The 17964-nt window shown below is 39.5% G+C and overlaps 1 protein-coding gene across 2 annotated transcripts in view; it reads left to right on the forward strand.

Annotated features, from left to right (window-relative positions):
• hdac11 (histone deacetylase 11) overlaps positions 1 to 15709 on the forward strand; it is a 28037-nt gene extending 12328 nt beyond the window's left edge. For both annotated transcript variants that reach the window (XM_061070270.1, XM_061070271.1), the window contains exons 7-11: positions 1684 to 1760; positions 3247 to 3309; positions 12295 to 12391; positions 13439 to 13617; positions 15035 to 15709. In XM_061070270.1, the coding sequence (XP_060926253.1) occupies positions 1684 to 1760; positions 3247 to 3309; positions 12295 to 12391; positions 13439 to 13617; positions 15035 to 15277 (659 nt within the window). In that variant the 3' untranslated portion in view covers positions 15278 to 15709. The remainder of the gene's footprint in view (positions 1 to 1683; positions 1761 to 3246; positions 3310 to 12294; positions 12392 to 13438; positions 13618 to 15034) is intronic.
• Positions 15710 to 17964: the final 2255 nt, after the last annotated feature.

Consider the following 17964-nt stretch of genomic DNA (forward strand, 5'->3'; position numbering starts at 1 on the left):
TCTGTGACGGGCTAAGGGCCCAGACACATATACCTGCTGGTTCACTTCCAATCAGTGCGTATGAGGGGTCGAAGAAAACTTTTGCTTCAATTTGGTGCAGCAAATCCACTGCATGGCTTTGTGTGGAGTCCAACATACTCATATATGTTTGACCTTGCCCTCACAAAGGATGCGTCAACACTAATACAAATAGAGTGGGGGTTGATGAGGCCACGTGAAAGGCGCTAAAATGGAAAAACAAAAAAAAATATTCCAGTTAAAAAGCAATGTCAAACACATAGAAGACAACGATGAAGATGTCTGTAGAGTTTGTGGTGATTAGAGCTGACAATGGTGTCGGGGTGGTGCAAACATAATCATGTGATCTACGCAGCAGAGTCAATATGTCACTTCAATATGTCACTTCCTGCTTCTGTGTGCTTCACGGACTTCAGTGTGTTAGAAGTGATGGCAACCTTGTGCAAAGTGAAGACATTTGTGTTTTAAATACTTCCTCTAAAGGGCAGCCTTCAGAATTGGGTAGCATTACATAGCATTTACTTGTATTGCTCATCCTGAGCATCATGGAACAACTTCTGCTTCAGACATGTTCCCCAAACCTTCTCCCTGCAGCTCACTAGGTTCTCTGAGATCTGAAAAACTTGCCCTTGCTGATAACATTGCCATCACCTATGTATCTTTGTGTGCACTAGCAGAAGTGCTGATTATGGCTGCGATTTGCCAGGTTTGATATACAGTCGATAAAAGGGTCAGTTTCCACCTGTACAGTTGTCCTTGGGAGAATAATCTATTTGCAGAACTGATTATTTGTGGTTTGACCTTTTAATAGAAGGTTGTGCTATATTTGGGAAAAAAACATTTATAATAATAATAATAATAATAATAATAATAACATAGTGTTCCTTAAATTAATGTCGATACCATCTCATCATTTCTTTGGGAGTGTTGCTGTTGCATTTCCATCTTGACTCGCTGCCATCTGTGGTCGGATGAGAGAGAGTGGGAAGTATTTGGCTGAAAACCAGGGTCATGCCTTATTCCTCATTGCTGATTTGTGCGAAGCAGGCAAAAAAACAAACAGCCCATCAGATTTTCACTTTGTACCTCTTGCTTACTCAGCTCCTTCACACCTTCTGTTGATGAATTGGGGGAAGGATTATTCTGCATCAATAAACATGATTTTAATGAAGATATAAAGGATATGCAGATGCACCAGACATCTGCATATTGTGTGTCTCAACACTATGAGGTCATAGAGGCTTTATGGAAGACTATTTTTAGAGGTAATAAGTGCTTATCATATTTCATTCATTGGCTAACTGGCCTGTATTAACATTCTACTCTACACTATGGGAAAATGAACATGAGCATATCAGGGCAGAGGGGACAATAACTCTTCACCCAAATGAATAGTCATCATCCCAATTAAAATAGTGCCCCTCTCCATTATAGAGTATCTCTCCATCACTGTGCGTTCCTGCTGAAGGAGCAATTGAACAGTCCCATGCTGTTGTCAATATACCAATTGTTATTCAACAAGGGAACTGCAGCCGTTTTATATATATTCAATAACAGCCGGTTTTACATCACCAATTATGGTCATTTTGAACAAAAGACCCCTCAGATGTCCAGTGACCTGCATCGTCTAATGGCCCTGACACTGTGAATTTCTTTGTTTCCCAGGAGGAGGCTTCCACCACTGCTCCAGTGAGAAGGGAGGGGGCTTTTGTGCCTACGCCGACATCACACTGGCCATCAAGGTAAGACTCATGTTGTCGACAGGTTAACCTCATTCAAAACCTTCACGTAGGAAAATCCCTTTTTTCTCAGATTCAGGTAAAAGTCTTCCATGATTAAAGTAAGATTATGGGCTATTGAATGAATTAACACAAACACATTCATAAGCAATAAAACAGTGCAATAACTAGTAGTTTTCCTCAGGACATTGGAATCAAACTTGAGAATTGTGTATATTGACCCCATGACCCCTCCCTCCAATGCTACCTTGAGCTACCAGGGTAAAGAGAAGTGTCTATTGGCAGTAAGAACTGCATAATGTAAGTGAGGACAGTATGGAACCACTGAAGACCTTTTGGCTAGTATAGTACCAAACTAAATGCTCATGGTGTCATTATTCTTTATGTATCGACATTTGCTTCATAATGATAAGTTGGATTGGGGGAAGGATTATTCTGCATCAATAAACACTCACCGAAAAATAAAAATTCACTTATTATCTAGTCATCTCTAAATGCCCATGGAGTGGGTGGGTGAAGTCTTCTTCCAGAGTCTCAGGGATTAGCAGTGTTGCAGCCAAATCCAAAACAATTGAAGTAACCTGAGACCTATACTTAAGACATAATAAAACAACAGAAAAACACAACAGGCCTCCATACTGCTAGTGTGGTGACATCCAATGTCAGGGCTTGTGGACACTTGGATGACACAACAAGAGCAGTATCGAGGCCTGTTGTGTTTATGTTATGTTACTCACCATTGACTTGCATTGTATCAGATTCGGCTGCAACGCTGTTTACCCCTGAGACTCCAGAAGTGTTTTTTGGACTCAATTATTTCACCAACCGATCAATCGGCTTAGTGTTGAGCAAATAATAAGTGAATTTTCTTTTTTACGTAAACTATCCCTTTAAGGCAAGAATTTGCCAATTGTCACTTCAAAAGATATGGATGTCGTCTTCCTGGTTTGCTACTGGAATCACTCTCAAGAAGAACAAATGCACGTTATTCCTTCACCAAAACCAGTCCTCACCAAATACACTAATCCTCTGAGCATAACTGAACTTTCTTTATCTTTAAAGTTATATATTTATGATGCATTTAAAAAACAGCAAAATCATAAAAGCAACTAAATCACACTTCGTTGACTTTGATCCTGTTGACAATAAGATACATTTCAGTCATTTAAAGGTCTGCCCGGAAAATCTTTATCTCATAATTTTACAGATTTGATTCTAAATCTGAAAATGACCAGAGCCAAACAAGTAATGTGTAGAATTTCTACCATCCAGCTGTAACCTGTGACAATAAGTAGATCTCAGAAAGCCATCCCACTGCCCTTTGCAATAGATGAGTATGAGAATAACCAGGTTATTGTGGACGTTTGAATTTAGAAGAACCTTTGTCTCAAAAGTAAAAGTTTGACTTTGGAATCCCTTAGTGAGGATCTTAGCAGGGAGTATGGAATCTTCAGAGAGAAAGAAAACCAGGTTCTCATTCATTTCTCAGTTTCTGTTTGAGAGAGTGGAAGGCATCTCCAGGGCGACCATCATCGATCTGGATGCTCATCAGGTGAGGCGATACCATTACCTCTCTTTGTGTCGATGTGCATTGATGCTCAGGAGCTGACATTGATGACAAGATAACCACCCTTCTACCAACCCACCAATCAATGTGACTCCCTGTGGACCAAATTGGCCCTTACTGTCATATTCAGTGGATTGTATTTGAAAACATCTCCACTGGCAAACAGCTGAGTGCATACAGGCTTTGGCTATATTGGCAGAAATGTCAGCTACTTGTGTAGATGTGTTTGCAATATTCATTCAACTTTATTATGATTTTGAAAGTTTAGAATAATTTGCAATAGCAAAAACAACTTTAAGGCCTGCAGCAACAATATAGCTATAGTGATTTTTATTTGGCTTTTAGATTCATCACTTCTTACAAATAAGCTTTATTGAAGTTAATCTTGTCAGCTGACCACACTGTCACAGCTGTCACAACTGTCCCACTCAATTAAGAGTACTTAACATTTAGCATGCCCTCACATATACCCTGATTCTTTGTGTATCCATTTACTTGTCGTAAGAATGTTCTAAAGTATAGAAATAAATATAATACCAATGCATTAATGATAAATACACAAAATTATTTTGTTTTCGCTCATATTTTTTATGATATTCCTCTATGCAAACAACAGACTTATTTCTCTCTCCCAAATTTGTTCAAATCTGTTAGTAGCCACCTCACAGGTGTTACATATCAAAATATGCTGATTTAAAGGATGATTATTGCACATTTCTCTGAATTTTTTTCTCAAATATTTTAAAATCTGTGAAAAGTGAGCACTTAACCTTTGCTAAAATAATCCATCCACCTGGCAGTTATGGAATCTCAAGATGCTGGACTAAGAGCATGGTTATTGCAAAGGCGTGCCTTAAACTGGTCACAATTAAAGGCCACTCAAATTAGCGGTTGTTGTAATTGGCATGCTTACTGCAGGAATGAACACCAGAAATGTTGCCTGTGAACTGAATGTTCATATTACTACCATAAGCCACCTTCAACGTGATTCAGAGAATCTAGCAGTATGCAAATATTTAACACTGAAACCAGGTGACCCAAAACACAGAGAACCCTAAGGAAGTCAAGGGGTGAGGCAAAAATCAAGGTCTTTAGGCAAAGGATATATGGATAACAGTTCAATAAAACTAGCAGAAAAATCCAGAGCTCGGTACATGGATGGGCAACAAAAGACATTCTAGCAGAGAAATGGTGTATAAGCAGTTGTACCTATGCTGGGTAAGTGAGCGGCGAGGAGGTGCAGGTTGCAGGTATGTGGAGGAAAACTGAAAAAATTGGAGGAAGTGAAGGTGGAGTCCATGAACACAGTGATTCAAAAACAAGTATGAATGAAAGTTACTCGGCAGATGTTTTAGTTCTTTGTTCAGAAGGGCTTTTCTTGCTGAGATCAAAGTCGGGCTTAAAGGATAGATGAGGGGCTGGAGAAAGCCTGTGGTCCTGCATCCCTAAGCCTATTTCCTAACAGCAGGATTTCCTGGAGAAGCCTCTGTCTCTGGAACAGTTGGTTCAAAGCAATGAGACCTGTGATGTAACTGACTAAATGTGAAGTCCAAAACCATCACGTCCTCTGAATCATCCACATCAGTCAGCTCTTTGGCACTTTGCACTGCTGTACCTACATTTTCCCAAATTATAGCATGTGTGATTTGAGTGTGACCAAGACTCACCCCTTTAACACTTGTTATTGTGCTTGCCCGACTCATATAGGGCCCAGAATTTAGTCACTTTCACAGTCAGACTTGACATAATTCAACTTTAAGCAGGATACAAAAGTCATGTATGTCATGGCGTCACATGATGCATCCAGATTCCCATAATTGATGCTTTAAAGAACTCACAACATCATATAATTGTTAAGAAATAGCACCACTGTGGCACCAAAGCATCATCTCTTCCCTAGTGTGTGTACATCCTACACTATGTTCTCCCTCTTTGCTGCATTGATGGACTGAGCCTACCCCAGCTGTAGATAGCAATGACTTGACATTTTTCAAGTCTGATTATCATTGTTTAGTCATAAATTGTGTCTCTAATATAGTGAGTCGTATCCAGCACAAATCAGCCCTGAGAACTGTGTGCACATAGATGACGTCTCAAGGTTACAAAGGTCTATTCCAGATTTAGAGCGTTATTCATTTTAAGCTATTGCTCATTGATCACGATGCGCCTTAACCTACTGACAAGCAGGAGATCAATACAGATGTGAAGTAAATAATTCATGAAGAAGAACAAAAGACTAAATCTGCATGAAGGCATGGACGTTGGCCTGACGTGGCTTTCTCAGCAGATAATTAGGCCAAATATTATCGATACACAGTAAAATCCTAATTGCAACCTCAAACATGACTTAAAGTTGGACTTACAACTTTGTGTCCATTAAAGAGAGTATTTAATGTTACTGAGTTAGGGTTACAGCCTAGACAGCTGTTGTGCTAAGTCACCCAGTCAACAGCAAAACAGTAATGATACATTTTAGGTGTAGTTTATATCAAGCAGGACTGGAGAAATGACACTTGGCCTTGTCATCACCCTGGGTAGACAATGCATCACACTTGTATCACTTCTGTGAAACATATCACACTGAAGTAGGCAATATCACAATGTGCTTTTGACATACTGTATATACACCTTTTTAATGGATTGGTGAAAAATAGAGGTAAAGGCTTATGCATAGACAAATGTAACAGATACTAATTGTTGTTGGGGTAACGTTTTCAGACACGGCTGGAAGGTGCAGTGAAGAGTATTAAATGTTTTATAATGACTGACAGCCATCATGATTTTGAGCCAACATCGTGGTACCCCATTCGACACTGACAGAAGAGGGCAGCCAGCAACACTAAGACTTTAATTTCAGTGTCTACTAAAACGTAGCAAAATATATTTATTACTTGTTGGCAGGGATTTCCCCAAAAGGGTTACTTACCTCTCCACCGATCAAAGGTAACCATCGGCGGCTGTGTGGAAACACACATGCGGGTCATAAGTTCCAGTATGTCAGGACGAAAGGAAGCTGTGAACGGACGACACTGTAATTAAATACAACACCGATGGCTATTTTTAATAAAAGAGGTGTAATTAATATAAAATATGTCTAAAATAAACAGTAAAACAGCCACGGCAAACTGTGTACCCCGGGAGACTTTGACTTGCTTGTACTCGGTGCAGTGTTTTGGTTTTTCAACCTGAAGGCAGCAACAAAAACTAAACTTAAGGGTTAAATGTAATTTGCATTGCTATGGTTGCTCAAAAACATTGTAAATGTTAAATCATTTCCTTTGTTTAATATCTGTATAGGGAATAATGTTTAATATTTTAAGCATTTAACAACGTATTTTTAATCTAGGCCAGGGGTTCCCACACTTTATAGGCTTGTGAGCTACTCTTGAAATGACCAGCTCAACAAGATCTACCAACAAGATAAATTTTGGTATTATTCAAACAGTTGAATTTCCAAAGTTGGCTATCGTGAAGAAACGTCTGGATTTTTAACTTACCATTTTCTTATGGTCCCTGTTTATATTTGTCAATAAATCTATAACAACTTAATATTACTTTTCAATACTTTATATTAACATCTTCTCCTTGTCTACCCATTAAAGATTGTTTGAAAGTAATGTTAGATTTTGAGACAACACTCAGTTTGTGAACATTTATAACCTGCCATGCTTATATCCTGCATTGGGTTTGGTGATACAGCCCAAAAAGTACTGCAGTGGTTAACCTGACAATATGATGAACGACTCTGGGGTTTCTGGGGTACAAAGTATTTCTAGCCATTATTATCTCTTTATACAATATTCCCTATATATCTGTCTAGAAATATGCTATTGCCACTGAGTTAAACTTGACATTTATAATACATTACCATATATACTGTTAATATCTAGAAATTGTTGGAGTTGATCATCAGTCACTCCCCTCCACTATCATCCTGTCTTCTGGCATAACCTCAGAGAGCATTAAAACATCTTCTATTCCTCTTAGATGAAAATGAAAATGTTCTATTTTTTGTAGTCATCCTGCTCCTTTGATCGAGTTGTGTTAAGTAGGGACAGATGGATCTATCATTTAATACAGATGTTTGAACTCTGTAAAGCAGAATATCTGTTTTGCAGAACTGAAGGAAAGGCCTGTTTGAAGGCTGCAGTATAGGCTTTCAGTTGACGCTAACAAATGGCAGTGAAACAGCAATCTTTTTTTATACACTACATTATGCGGGGGGAGGATAAGACTAATAAGACTGCATGCAGCAGAAGCTTAGGCGACATATAAGCTGATTTATAGTCTCAGGCTGTCTTTCAGAGGTGGGGCAAAACATTCACTTACATGTTCACTTAGTCATTGTCTAAAGGAAGCATATAGAACCCCCCAGTGTTACATGGGCTTGTTACTTTATCCAAAGAGTTCAAACTGAAGTCCAATGAAAAACTCACATTGATTCATACCATTAAGTCATATTCTTTTTTTCCAGACAGGGGAAATTACATATTAAAATGCTTAAATTTGTATGCACGATTTGTCATGAAAAAAGCAGATGCCACGATGCATCAATAAGAATTTAAGTTGTCTTTAGGGATAAATTATCTGATTCTTCCAACATTTTGGTTACACATTCCACAAAGTCATCGAGATCCAGTAAAAACTGGATTCCAAGTCAACAAAATGGAACTGAAAAGCAGCTCTCACACTCCAGTGACTAGAACTTTACTGGAAATCTGTGAGTTGATAGACATGCCATGCATACTAGACAAAACTATCTCTGAAGCTGAAGTGATGTGGAAGGAATGAGGGCAAATCCCACTTATGGAAGGATAGAAACAAAAACCACAAAAACAATACTTTTTTTAATTGTGTCGCTGCAGCGGTCGCGTTTACTTTTTCTCACATGAAAAATCCACAAAATGTATCATTTGTCCTGTGCTAACCAAAAGTTTTACATACAACTGTTCAAGAAACCACATTGAACCATGATGGTAACAATACTATGAAACATAATTTCTGTAATTATTGCCGTTTTCAGAGGACACTAAACACAGCATGGTCATCAGCACTTTGATTTTGTTTAACCACATTGACACTTTTCAATTTAATTTAATTAACAGGACCAGATAACTCCTTTGACTTTGACTTGCTATGCTAACAGTAGCCAGTGGACTTACTGAAACATGACTACTCTATGTGTGCCAAAAATTTGTAACATCCAGTGGGGGAAGGTCTGCTTTTTATGTGACTAAGAAAGAGGAAAATCCCAGGGTCAAGATCACACATTTTATAGTTTTCTTCCTGAGTCAACGTTGCTTCTGACTGCGTTTTTCCTGCAATTCGGTTGGTGGAGGGATACCACTGCCAGGAGCACATTGGAGTTAACAGTAATGTGAAGATGGTGTACCAACAGGCTACTGACTTCTAACTGCTGTTTGAGTGCTATAGGCCATCATTGTTATCTTCTTATGCTCTGCCTCTTGACTAGTGTTTATTCTAGCACTAATTGATTCATACAGATACATATGGAGTGATTTAGGTTTCTTTGTTATGTGTAGATATAGTGAAATGGTTCATGGATGATAAGATACTGTATGCCTACTCTAAAATGCTAAATAACTGTAACTATTAAAAGGAGAGAATGTTTTTCCCCAAATTTCCAACTGACTGGGTTATGGTAACAAATATCAACCAAATTATTATGATAGAATTATTATCTTCTTATGCTCTGCCTCTTGACTAGTGCTTATTCTAGCACTAAGTGAGTCATACAGATACATATGGAGTGATTTAGGTGTCTTTGTTATGTGTAGATATACACTCCTGATCAAAATCTTAAGACCAGTTAAAAAATTGCATGAATTTGCATTTTGCACTGTTGGATCTTAGAAAGGTTCTAAGTAGAGCTTCAAAATGCAAAAAGAAGAAATGGGAACAAGAGACCAAAAGTTGTGAGCAGGCAATATATTGAAAACAACAATTTAACTCAAATAGGCTGTTCATCAGCTGATCAAAAGTTTAAGACCACAGCCTTTAAAAGCCAAAATCTGTGCAAAAATTTGGATTCCATGTCATTTCCTGTCAAGTAATCACACTGTGAAGATCTCTTGATGGCAAAGGCAAAAAAGCTCACCGTCTTTGAACGTGGTAGGATTGTTGAACTGCATAAACAAGGCCTCTCACAACGTGCCATCGCTGCTGAGGTTGGACGCAGTAAGACAGTTTGCATTTCTTAAAAGATCCTCAGGGTTATGGAACAAAAAAATCAAGTGGTAGACCCAAAAAAATCTCACCGGTGCTGAGCCGGAGCATCCAAATGGCTGTCCGTCAAGACACGGGACGATCCTCGTCCCAAATTAAGGCCATTACTGGTGCTGACTGCAGCCCAATAACCATCAGACGGCATCTGCGAAGGATGGGCTTCAAAAACAAGAAACGTCTTCAAAGGCCACGTCTCCTTCAACGCCACAAAATTGCCCGTTTAGACTTTGCAAGGGAGCACCAAACATGGGACATTCAAAGGTGGAAGAAAGTTTTATTCTCTGACGAGAAAAAAATTAACCTTGATGGTCCTGATGGCTTCCAACATACTGGCATGACAAGGAGATGCCACCTGAGATGTTTTCTATGCGGCACAGTGGAGGGGGCGCCATCATGATCTGCCAAAACAAATTTTTGAAGTGATCAACAATAATGGTGGAGCTACTCATTACTGAGTCAGTTTTTGACACTTTAATTTCTGTTTTAGGAGGTTTTTGTTTTTTTGAGCTGTGGTCTTAAACTTTTGATCAGCTGATGAACAGCCTACTTCAGTTAAATTGTTGTTTTCAATAAATTGCCTGCTCACAACTTTTGGGCTCTTGTTCCCATTTCTTCTTTTTGCATTTTGAAACTCTACTTAGAACCTTCCTAAGATTCAACAATGCAAAATGCAAATTCATGCAATTTTTTAACTGGTCTTAAGATTTTGATCAGGAGTGTAGTGAAATGGTTCATGGATGATAAGATACTGTATGCCTACTCTAAAATGCCTAATAACTGTAACTCTTAAAAGGAGAGAATGTTTTTCCCCAAATTTCCAACTGACTGGGTTATGGTAACAAATATCAACCAAATTATTATGATAGAATTATTTGCTATTTTTGCTACTTAATTAGCAGGAAAAAGTAAGGTGAAACTAAACGGAAGGTGGTCTCTTCATTTGTCCGTCACTCACCTTGGCACACAGCAAGATAACTTAACAACTAATCATATTGGCCAGTTTTCCCAAAAACACATGAAGTCAAATTTAATGTTTTTGGCTAAACATAAACCAACATATCTGCTCCATGGAAGGGAAAAGGGACACACCGGAAACAAAATATCAGGATCCCAAAAATCTGACAAAACAATGATTAGAAAAGATCATTGTATTTCTAAAAGGATTTTGGACAACAGGGCCCAGAATAGTTGACATTATTGAATGAATGAATGTTCTGGGCTAAAGCTTATTGATTAATGTTATATTGTTATAAGAGTGGTTGTCCTCCAACCTGAAGGACGGTGGTTCGATCCCCAGTCTGAACCATCTGCATGCCGAAGTTACCTTGGGCAAGATGCTGAACCCTGAATGGCCCCCCATAGAATAACAAAGTGCTGCAAGTAGATGCACTGTATGAATGTGTGTGTGAGTGGATGAATGTGAAACTGTACTGTAAAGCGCTTTGAGTGGTCATCAAGACTAGAAAAGCGCTACATAAATACAAATCCATTTACCATTTATGCTGTTTTGTGCTGTAATGCATGTATGTATTGTATTTTATAGTTGAGTTTATGTATTTGAGAGGACCATCAAGCAATGGGAGTTTTAGCTGAGCCTGCAAATGCTGTGGTATGTGACAACAAGAAGAGCTTTAATATGTTAATCCTATTAGGTAGGTTTAGTAACAACTGTGATAAATTTAATCAAATGAAATGATTGGTTGAATTACCAACCCTCACTTTACATTACAAAGTTAGATGATAAGATAAACACCACCGCATATCTGTGTTTAACTATGGAGTTAGAAACGGGAGGTTTAGCTAAGCATGAAGACTAAAATATGAGGGAAACATCTAGAAAAACTATCATGTTATTTTTTCTGTAGCTAAGGGAATAAGAAACAGCAATTTATCCAGTAATTTTTCATGGTATTTGTAGGTGTGGTTTTGAACCTTCAACAGAGCCAAGTATCCAGTCGTTATGCCATGCTAAGCTAAGCTAATCACTTCCTGGCTCTACCTCCATTCTAAAAGCACAAACCCAAGACTAGTTTCTATGATCTAATTTCACTGTCAGTTAGAAAGCAGATAACAAAATGCCAAAGTTTGGAACTATTCCTTTTACATCAGACCTCAGCATCATATGACTTGATCTTAGGGCCGACAGCCATCAGGATGTGTAGACAACACATTAGAAAACATCCTTATTTTGCTTATAGTATCTGCTGGGGGATTATACACTTACTTAGGCACAATGTTCAGCTGACACCAAATTGCCTGGCATGTCCCATACATTCTCCTTTATTCATTCAGTAATACTAGACACAGTGGCGCGGTGCTTAATCTCCTCCTGACAGCAGCCAGACACTTTGGATGACAAACGTAGGAAAGGAAATGAAAAGGGATGAAGAAGCCATGACTTTATTTATTAAGTATTTCAATATTTAATGCCTACAGACAACAAGACAGTTTATCTCTCATCTGATGCTGTCAGTCAGCGTGGCATATCTCAGGTTAACAGATGGGTCTGAGTGACACCATGTGTGCACTGGGGCACATTCAAGATATTTAGTGGATTGGCAAAACACTGCAAGTTATCGGGCGTTGTGTAATACACATGGACGAGGCGTCATGACCGGTGAAAAACCCATCACGTGATACAGTTTGTATGTGTTGGATGATGTGTAGAGAAGCAGAGACAGTGTCAAAAGGCTGAAAGTAAATCGCGGTTCTTTTCTTTTACAGGGAAATGGGCACGAACGGGACTTCATGGATGACAGCCGAGTGTTCATCATGGATGTGTATAATCGCAACATATATCCCGGGGATGGATTTGCTAAAAGTGAGTGAAAGCATTATTTTGTGTTAAAAGATTTACTGTTTAGCATCTGGTGGCAGAGTTCTCCGTTCCCCCTGATGCCTTGTTGGCAGTTTAGGAACTGAAGGGAGTGGGGGGGGGGCAACCCTAGATGTCACTCAGTGCCATTTTAATTATTCTGTGATTTCCCTCAGCACTACCACTCACTCCTTTGGCAGTCAACAGAAAATATGCCACGTCCCTTCAAAACCATAATAACAGCTTTACTAACATACTATACTAACTAATACTAACATAATAACAGCTTTTACACAAATGAACTTGTCAATACATTAAATCTGATTTGAGAGCGACCACATGTTGGCATTTAACACCAATCCCACCACTGCTCCTCAGACCACACGTCACAGTCCTGTCTTTAACTGGTCCTCCTCCTCCCCAGCTGTCCTCCTCTGTACAATTAATTGAATTCACGACATCTCATAATTGTCTCTCTCCGTATTAAAGTGAAATAAATGTACATTCTGGCTTGTTAAAGATAAAATAACACGGTCCCATTCTGCTTCATATTTCTCCCCGAGACACGTGTTTTTCCTTCTACCTTCAAAGAATGACACTGACAGTTTCTGACACTTTTAAGAAAAACTTGCTGGACTAGACTTGAAGAAACTCTGTTTCACATGCTTACGCATTGTTCTCTCCTGCTTGGGCAGCTTAGTTCTGCTTTAACTGTGAAACATAAAGCTATCCTAATTAACCTTTTTCATCATTTGCATTAATTATTGGAAATGTACAGTGCATACTAATTAGTTGAACCACTTGTGCATCAGTCTATATGAGAGAATTACCTACCTCAACCTCATGTAAGAATTCAGTTCTAAGAAATCCTCCTCTCAGCTTGTACTCAAATAAATTGTATTTGCAACGCTGCAGTGAATCTATATATGAGGCCTGTGGACTGAGCTCATTCTAACTGCTACTGTTTCATAAATGCTGATTTATGAATGCAGCCATGTTCTGTGGCTTTATGGTCTGGTTCTCAAATGAATCATCATTGTCCCTGGATTGCAGGAGCTATAAAAAGGAAGGTGGAGCTGGACTGGGGCACTGAAGACTCGGAGTACCTTCGGAAAGTAGAGCTCCACTCTGAGGGAACTTTGAATGAGGTCCGACCTGACATCATCATATATAATGCAGGGACAGACATCTTGGATGGGGACCCCCTTGGAGGACTCTCCATATCACCACAGGTACTGGATTAGACCGCAGGAAAGGTTTCTAAACATGCTCCAGTGTCGTGCTAGTGGCACTAATCTGTGAGTTGTTAGATGGCTGCGTTGTTCGCACTGTACAAACTGCTGTCTTGTTGATCTGGAGTCTTGCAGTCGTTGTGAGTTCATGCTACATGATTAGCTACCAGTGGGTGGTGACACTTCATGATCTTTCACCGGGAGAAACTCTCGACCTGACCCCAAATTACGTTTCATCACAAAAACACACTTGAGAAGAGACACAGTGAGTCCGACTGATCCTCCTCTGTGTCGTCTTGCTGTAGAACAGAACAGTTCTGTGGACTTTACTGTTATAAAGAATACTTTCTGTGTTAACCCAAACCGAACCTGATGCAGTTAGTATAAAAGCTGCACTGAGTTTGTGTTATCCTGTCCCTTAAACCCATGGTTGATTTAATTACAGACATCTCCAGTACAAAAATCCAGGGGCACCCTTAACCACCTTCACCCCATCCTGCGCTCTGATTGGCTGGAGTTAGCTGGAGTTGTCACCGACTCTAACTAGATTTCCAGCAAAGTCTGCAACACGACGGCAAGCTTCTCTCCCTGTGTCTTTGAAGAGTTCACAGATCATGACTGCTGATCAAGCGTCGATCAGGAGCTATTGTCTGCAAATCGGGCTGAAGATTGTGTTGAGTGAACAAGGCTTTACTTGTTGAGGAGTAAAAGAGGAAAGCATATACAGAATAATCCACAATTCCCTGTTTAGTTGTTTGAAATCTACTTGAAGTGTAACATTGACTATTTGTATCTGATGGAAGGAAATATGTCTGAACATAGATCGTACTGAGAGCTAATCAGAATGAGACACATTTGGATTCATCGCTTCCTGTGGGCAGAGATTTCCTGTGATCCTGCAGCTCCCAGAAAGTAATGAAGCCAATTATGTGAGTTTGCAGAAGGTGTTGGAGATGGTGCACTGTTGTGTGTTGCAGAGCAAATTTCTGATTGAGGCGGGTGAATTGCCTAAAAAGAACACTCACTGCAGATTTAATAATAGTTATTTAAGATTCTGGTTGAACATGAGTTCCTGCCATACCTAATCCTTTCAAATCGGCGCTTGTGCTACAAATTGCTCCATAATACACAATGTTTTTGACACAAGCTGTTTCTGCACTCAGTCCCCAGAGGAGCAGGGGTGTGTGTTTCTTCTCAGTCCCTCCCTGATGTGTGCTGTGAGCAGCTTACTGCTCCACAGCGGAGCAGTGAGATATGGGAACTATCAGGCCTCTTCCAGGCCTCCCCTCCCTCCTCGGGGGAGGACGGCAGCGTAGATAGACACGGCAGCCAGCAGTTTCTAAGAATTCACAGAAATTACGAGTACTATCTAAAGCAATGGAGAGATTGACAGCTTTTCTTTCCTCCTCTTTGCCAGGGCATTGTAAAGAGAGATGAGATAGTGTTCCGAGCTGCAAGGCGACGAGGAATCCCCATACTCATGGTCACATCTGGCGGATACCAGAAAAAAACCGCCCGCATCATCGCCGACTCCATTCTTAACCTGCACCAGCAGGGTTTGATTGGAGCAGAGGCTCTGGAGGGGGAGGGCTCGTCACTGCAGGTGACCAGTATGCTGTCCCACTCACGACATGCAGGGTCAACATCCAACGCTGTCTAAGGCCTGCGGTATACTCGCTGTTTAACCATGCGTAGGAAAGCGGCTGCACCGGGAACGGAATTGCTCACATATTAGGATAGGAACTAAACATGTTAGTGGAGGACTCCAGCAGAGGGCGCACCACAGAACTCGGTCTGAAGACTGTAGAGTGCTCCGCAAAAATGTCTCACACTGTTCGTTCTGCCACTTCCAGATTTTTGTGATGTGATATATGCATAAACAAAGATGGTAACACTGACTAACGATTGCTAATGTTAAGACAGCAAAAGATACAACCGTGCATTCCTAGGTGGTATGTTGAAAATGGCGAGCTTACATCTGTCATGATGCCAATGTAGCTCCGCCATTTCTGTCACTGACCCATATGTGGCGCTTAAATGTCTGAGGACAAAGCAGCTCACTATGCGTAGCTAACAGCAAATATACCGCAGGCCAATAGCAGCCGGTTTGAAAGCAGCTGAGTTATTTTATATGTGACAGCAGCAGTCATATTGTGAGGAAGGATGCGTGTTTGCACATGTACAACAAAAAGTTCACAAGCACTGTTAAATTTGTCATGTATAAGTTGGTGATTAATTAAAGGGAATATAAATGCCAAGAGGGAATTTGCTGTGAAACAATAACATTCTCTTAGCTACAGCAGATTTGCAGAAGCTCTGAAGTGCCACAAAAAGATTGTTTAAACTTTAATCTAATGGAGAACAAAGGGGTTATGTTTAATGTATCGTTCAGTGCTGTGTATTAGAGAGGCATTCATTCATCTCAGGAAATGTACTTATGTCATTTGTGAAGAATATGACTTATTAAGAGTCCATGAAATGGTACAAAGGTCTAATGTTGATGCAGAAACATGGGAAGTATGTTAATTATCCTCCATCAGTGTACTGCGATGGAGATAACAAATCAGAACAATAAGTGCTTGTGCAAAGTTTGACTAACAAACATGATTAAATGTGATCTTTAACCTTCTTGAAGAAACTAATGGCCTCTTTAGCCCTTATTAGCGTTTGTGTTTCATAATTTCTAGTAGAAATGTGAGATTTTCCTTTAGATAATATTGTACTAACTAAAGAGTTATTGGTGTTTTATTAATCATGTTAAACCATTGATGGGTTTATTTTCTTGTTAATGTACTTGGTGCTTTAAATCCACTCTGATATCTGCAGTTGATGTTTACAGGGAGAGCAGTGTGATTTCATCATCGGTACTTACGTAGGTTTTTCTGTCTCTTACGCCGATTAGATTTCAATTTCGATTTGAAACAGTAAAACACACGACTCTGAGCACTTTATCTTTTGTATATGGTGAAAGAAGGTTCACCAACATTCCTAAGCTCCTGAAAATCAAAGGTATTTTTGCGGTGTATTTCTGATTGATTCGCTGTAGCGAGACATTCAGAACTCTCTTAATGATGTTTACACATACAATACGTAGATGTTTTTAAAATTCCATTATCAGTATGATTGATGCAGTAGATGCAGCCACTTCCCTGCTTCCATAAGACACTAAATTATCTCTATCAAATGTAGACTGTATCTCGTTTTGTGTGTGTGCGTGCGTTTGTTCACCCGTTCCTTATTGTACAGTATACATAAACGTGGTATGCGAGACAGGAAATAGATGGAATAAGTGGTATGACTGTGGACATTGCTTAAATTGTATGGGCCTTATCCATTTATTTTGCTATAAATCAATTTAATGAAAATCTTCCAGTAATTACATTTTATTGGCCAGGTAAATAGTATGGATGTGAGAATGCTGCAGTATCGTCAAAAAACCAAACTCCTACAAGGCAAGAAACACCAGTGGCCAGATATTCAGACAGATTTTCAACAAACATTGTCTTGTTCCGGATCAGTGAATCACTGCCAACATTACTGAATGTATAAGTAATTTGTGTTATTTAGACGAGGTGCTATTTGTGAGAAAGATTTAGAATGGGAAGCCACTTCAAAACATAGCTTAGAGCCAAGAAAATGTTCAATCAACAAATCTGTGATTGGGTTGTGAAAAGCAAACCAACTGCTCCCAGCAGCCACTACTGCAGCTCCCTGGTTATGTCATCAGGACACATACTGCTGGCTCACCACGGGTATCTTCAATTAAGCACCCCTCCTAATCAACAACTACACTGTGTCAGACTTTAGGAATGAAGGGTTTTGAAATGATTAGTCCAATAACCAGCCTAAAAGTGAACCAAACATATTGGTATATTTCTTATAACTAACTGTACAAGACATTACTCATTGTTTTACTGTTAACTGACATTTCAGATCCTCCCACTTCAGGTTGAGTCTCCTCATAAAGTTCTTTAGTTAATGTGGTTAAACTGTTGGTTCACTTTGGACGAGTCTCACAGTCTAATTGTTGGCTGCTTGTTTTTTCACAAGACACCAATATATTCAAATAAATACATTTAAAATCCTATGAAATGTTGTGTAAGCCAAACCCATTTTGAGGCACTGTTTTTTCTCTGCTCTACTGTGCATTTATATAAATTCTGTACATTTTATATCCAGATCTTTGTCTAGATCAAAGTTAGCCATATACAACTTCCCAATTTACAGCAGCTGCCTGAGGGAAGACAGTAGAATACAGGTATGGACAGAGCTGATATATCCTGTGTTAGGACTGTAAAGATAGCTCAGGGTTGAGAATGAGACAAGACAAAGCTGGAGACCGAATTG

Source organism: Limanda limanda, chromosome 4 (genome assembly GCF_963576545.1).
Source record: "Limanda limanda chromosome 4, fLimLim1.1, whole genome shotgun sequence".
Lineage (NCBI taxonomy): Eukaryota > Metazoa > Chordata > Actinopteri > Pleuronectiformes > Pleuronectidae > Limanda > Limanda limanda.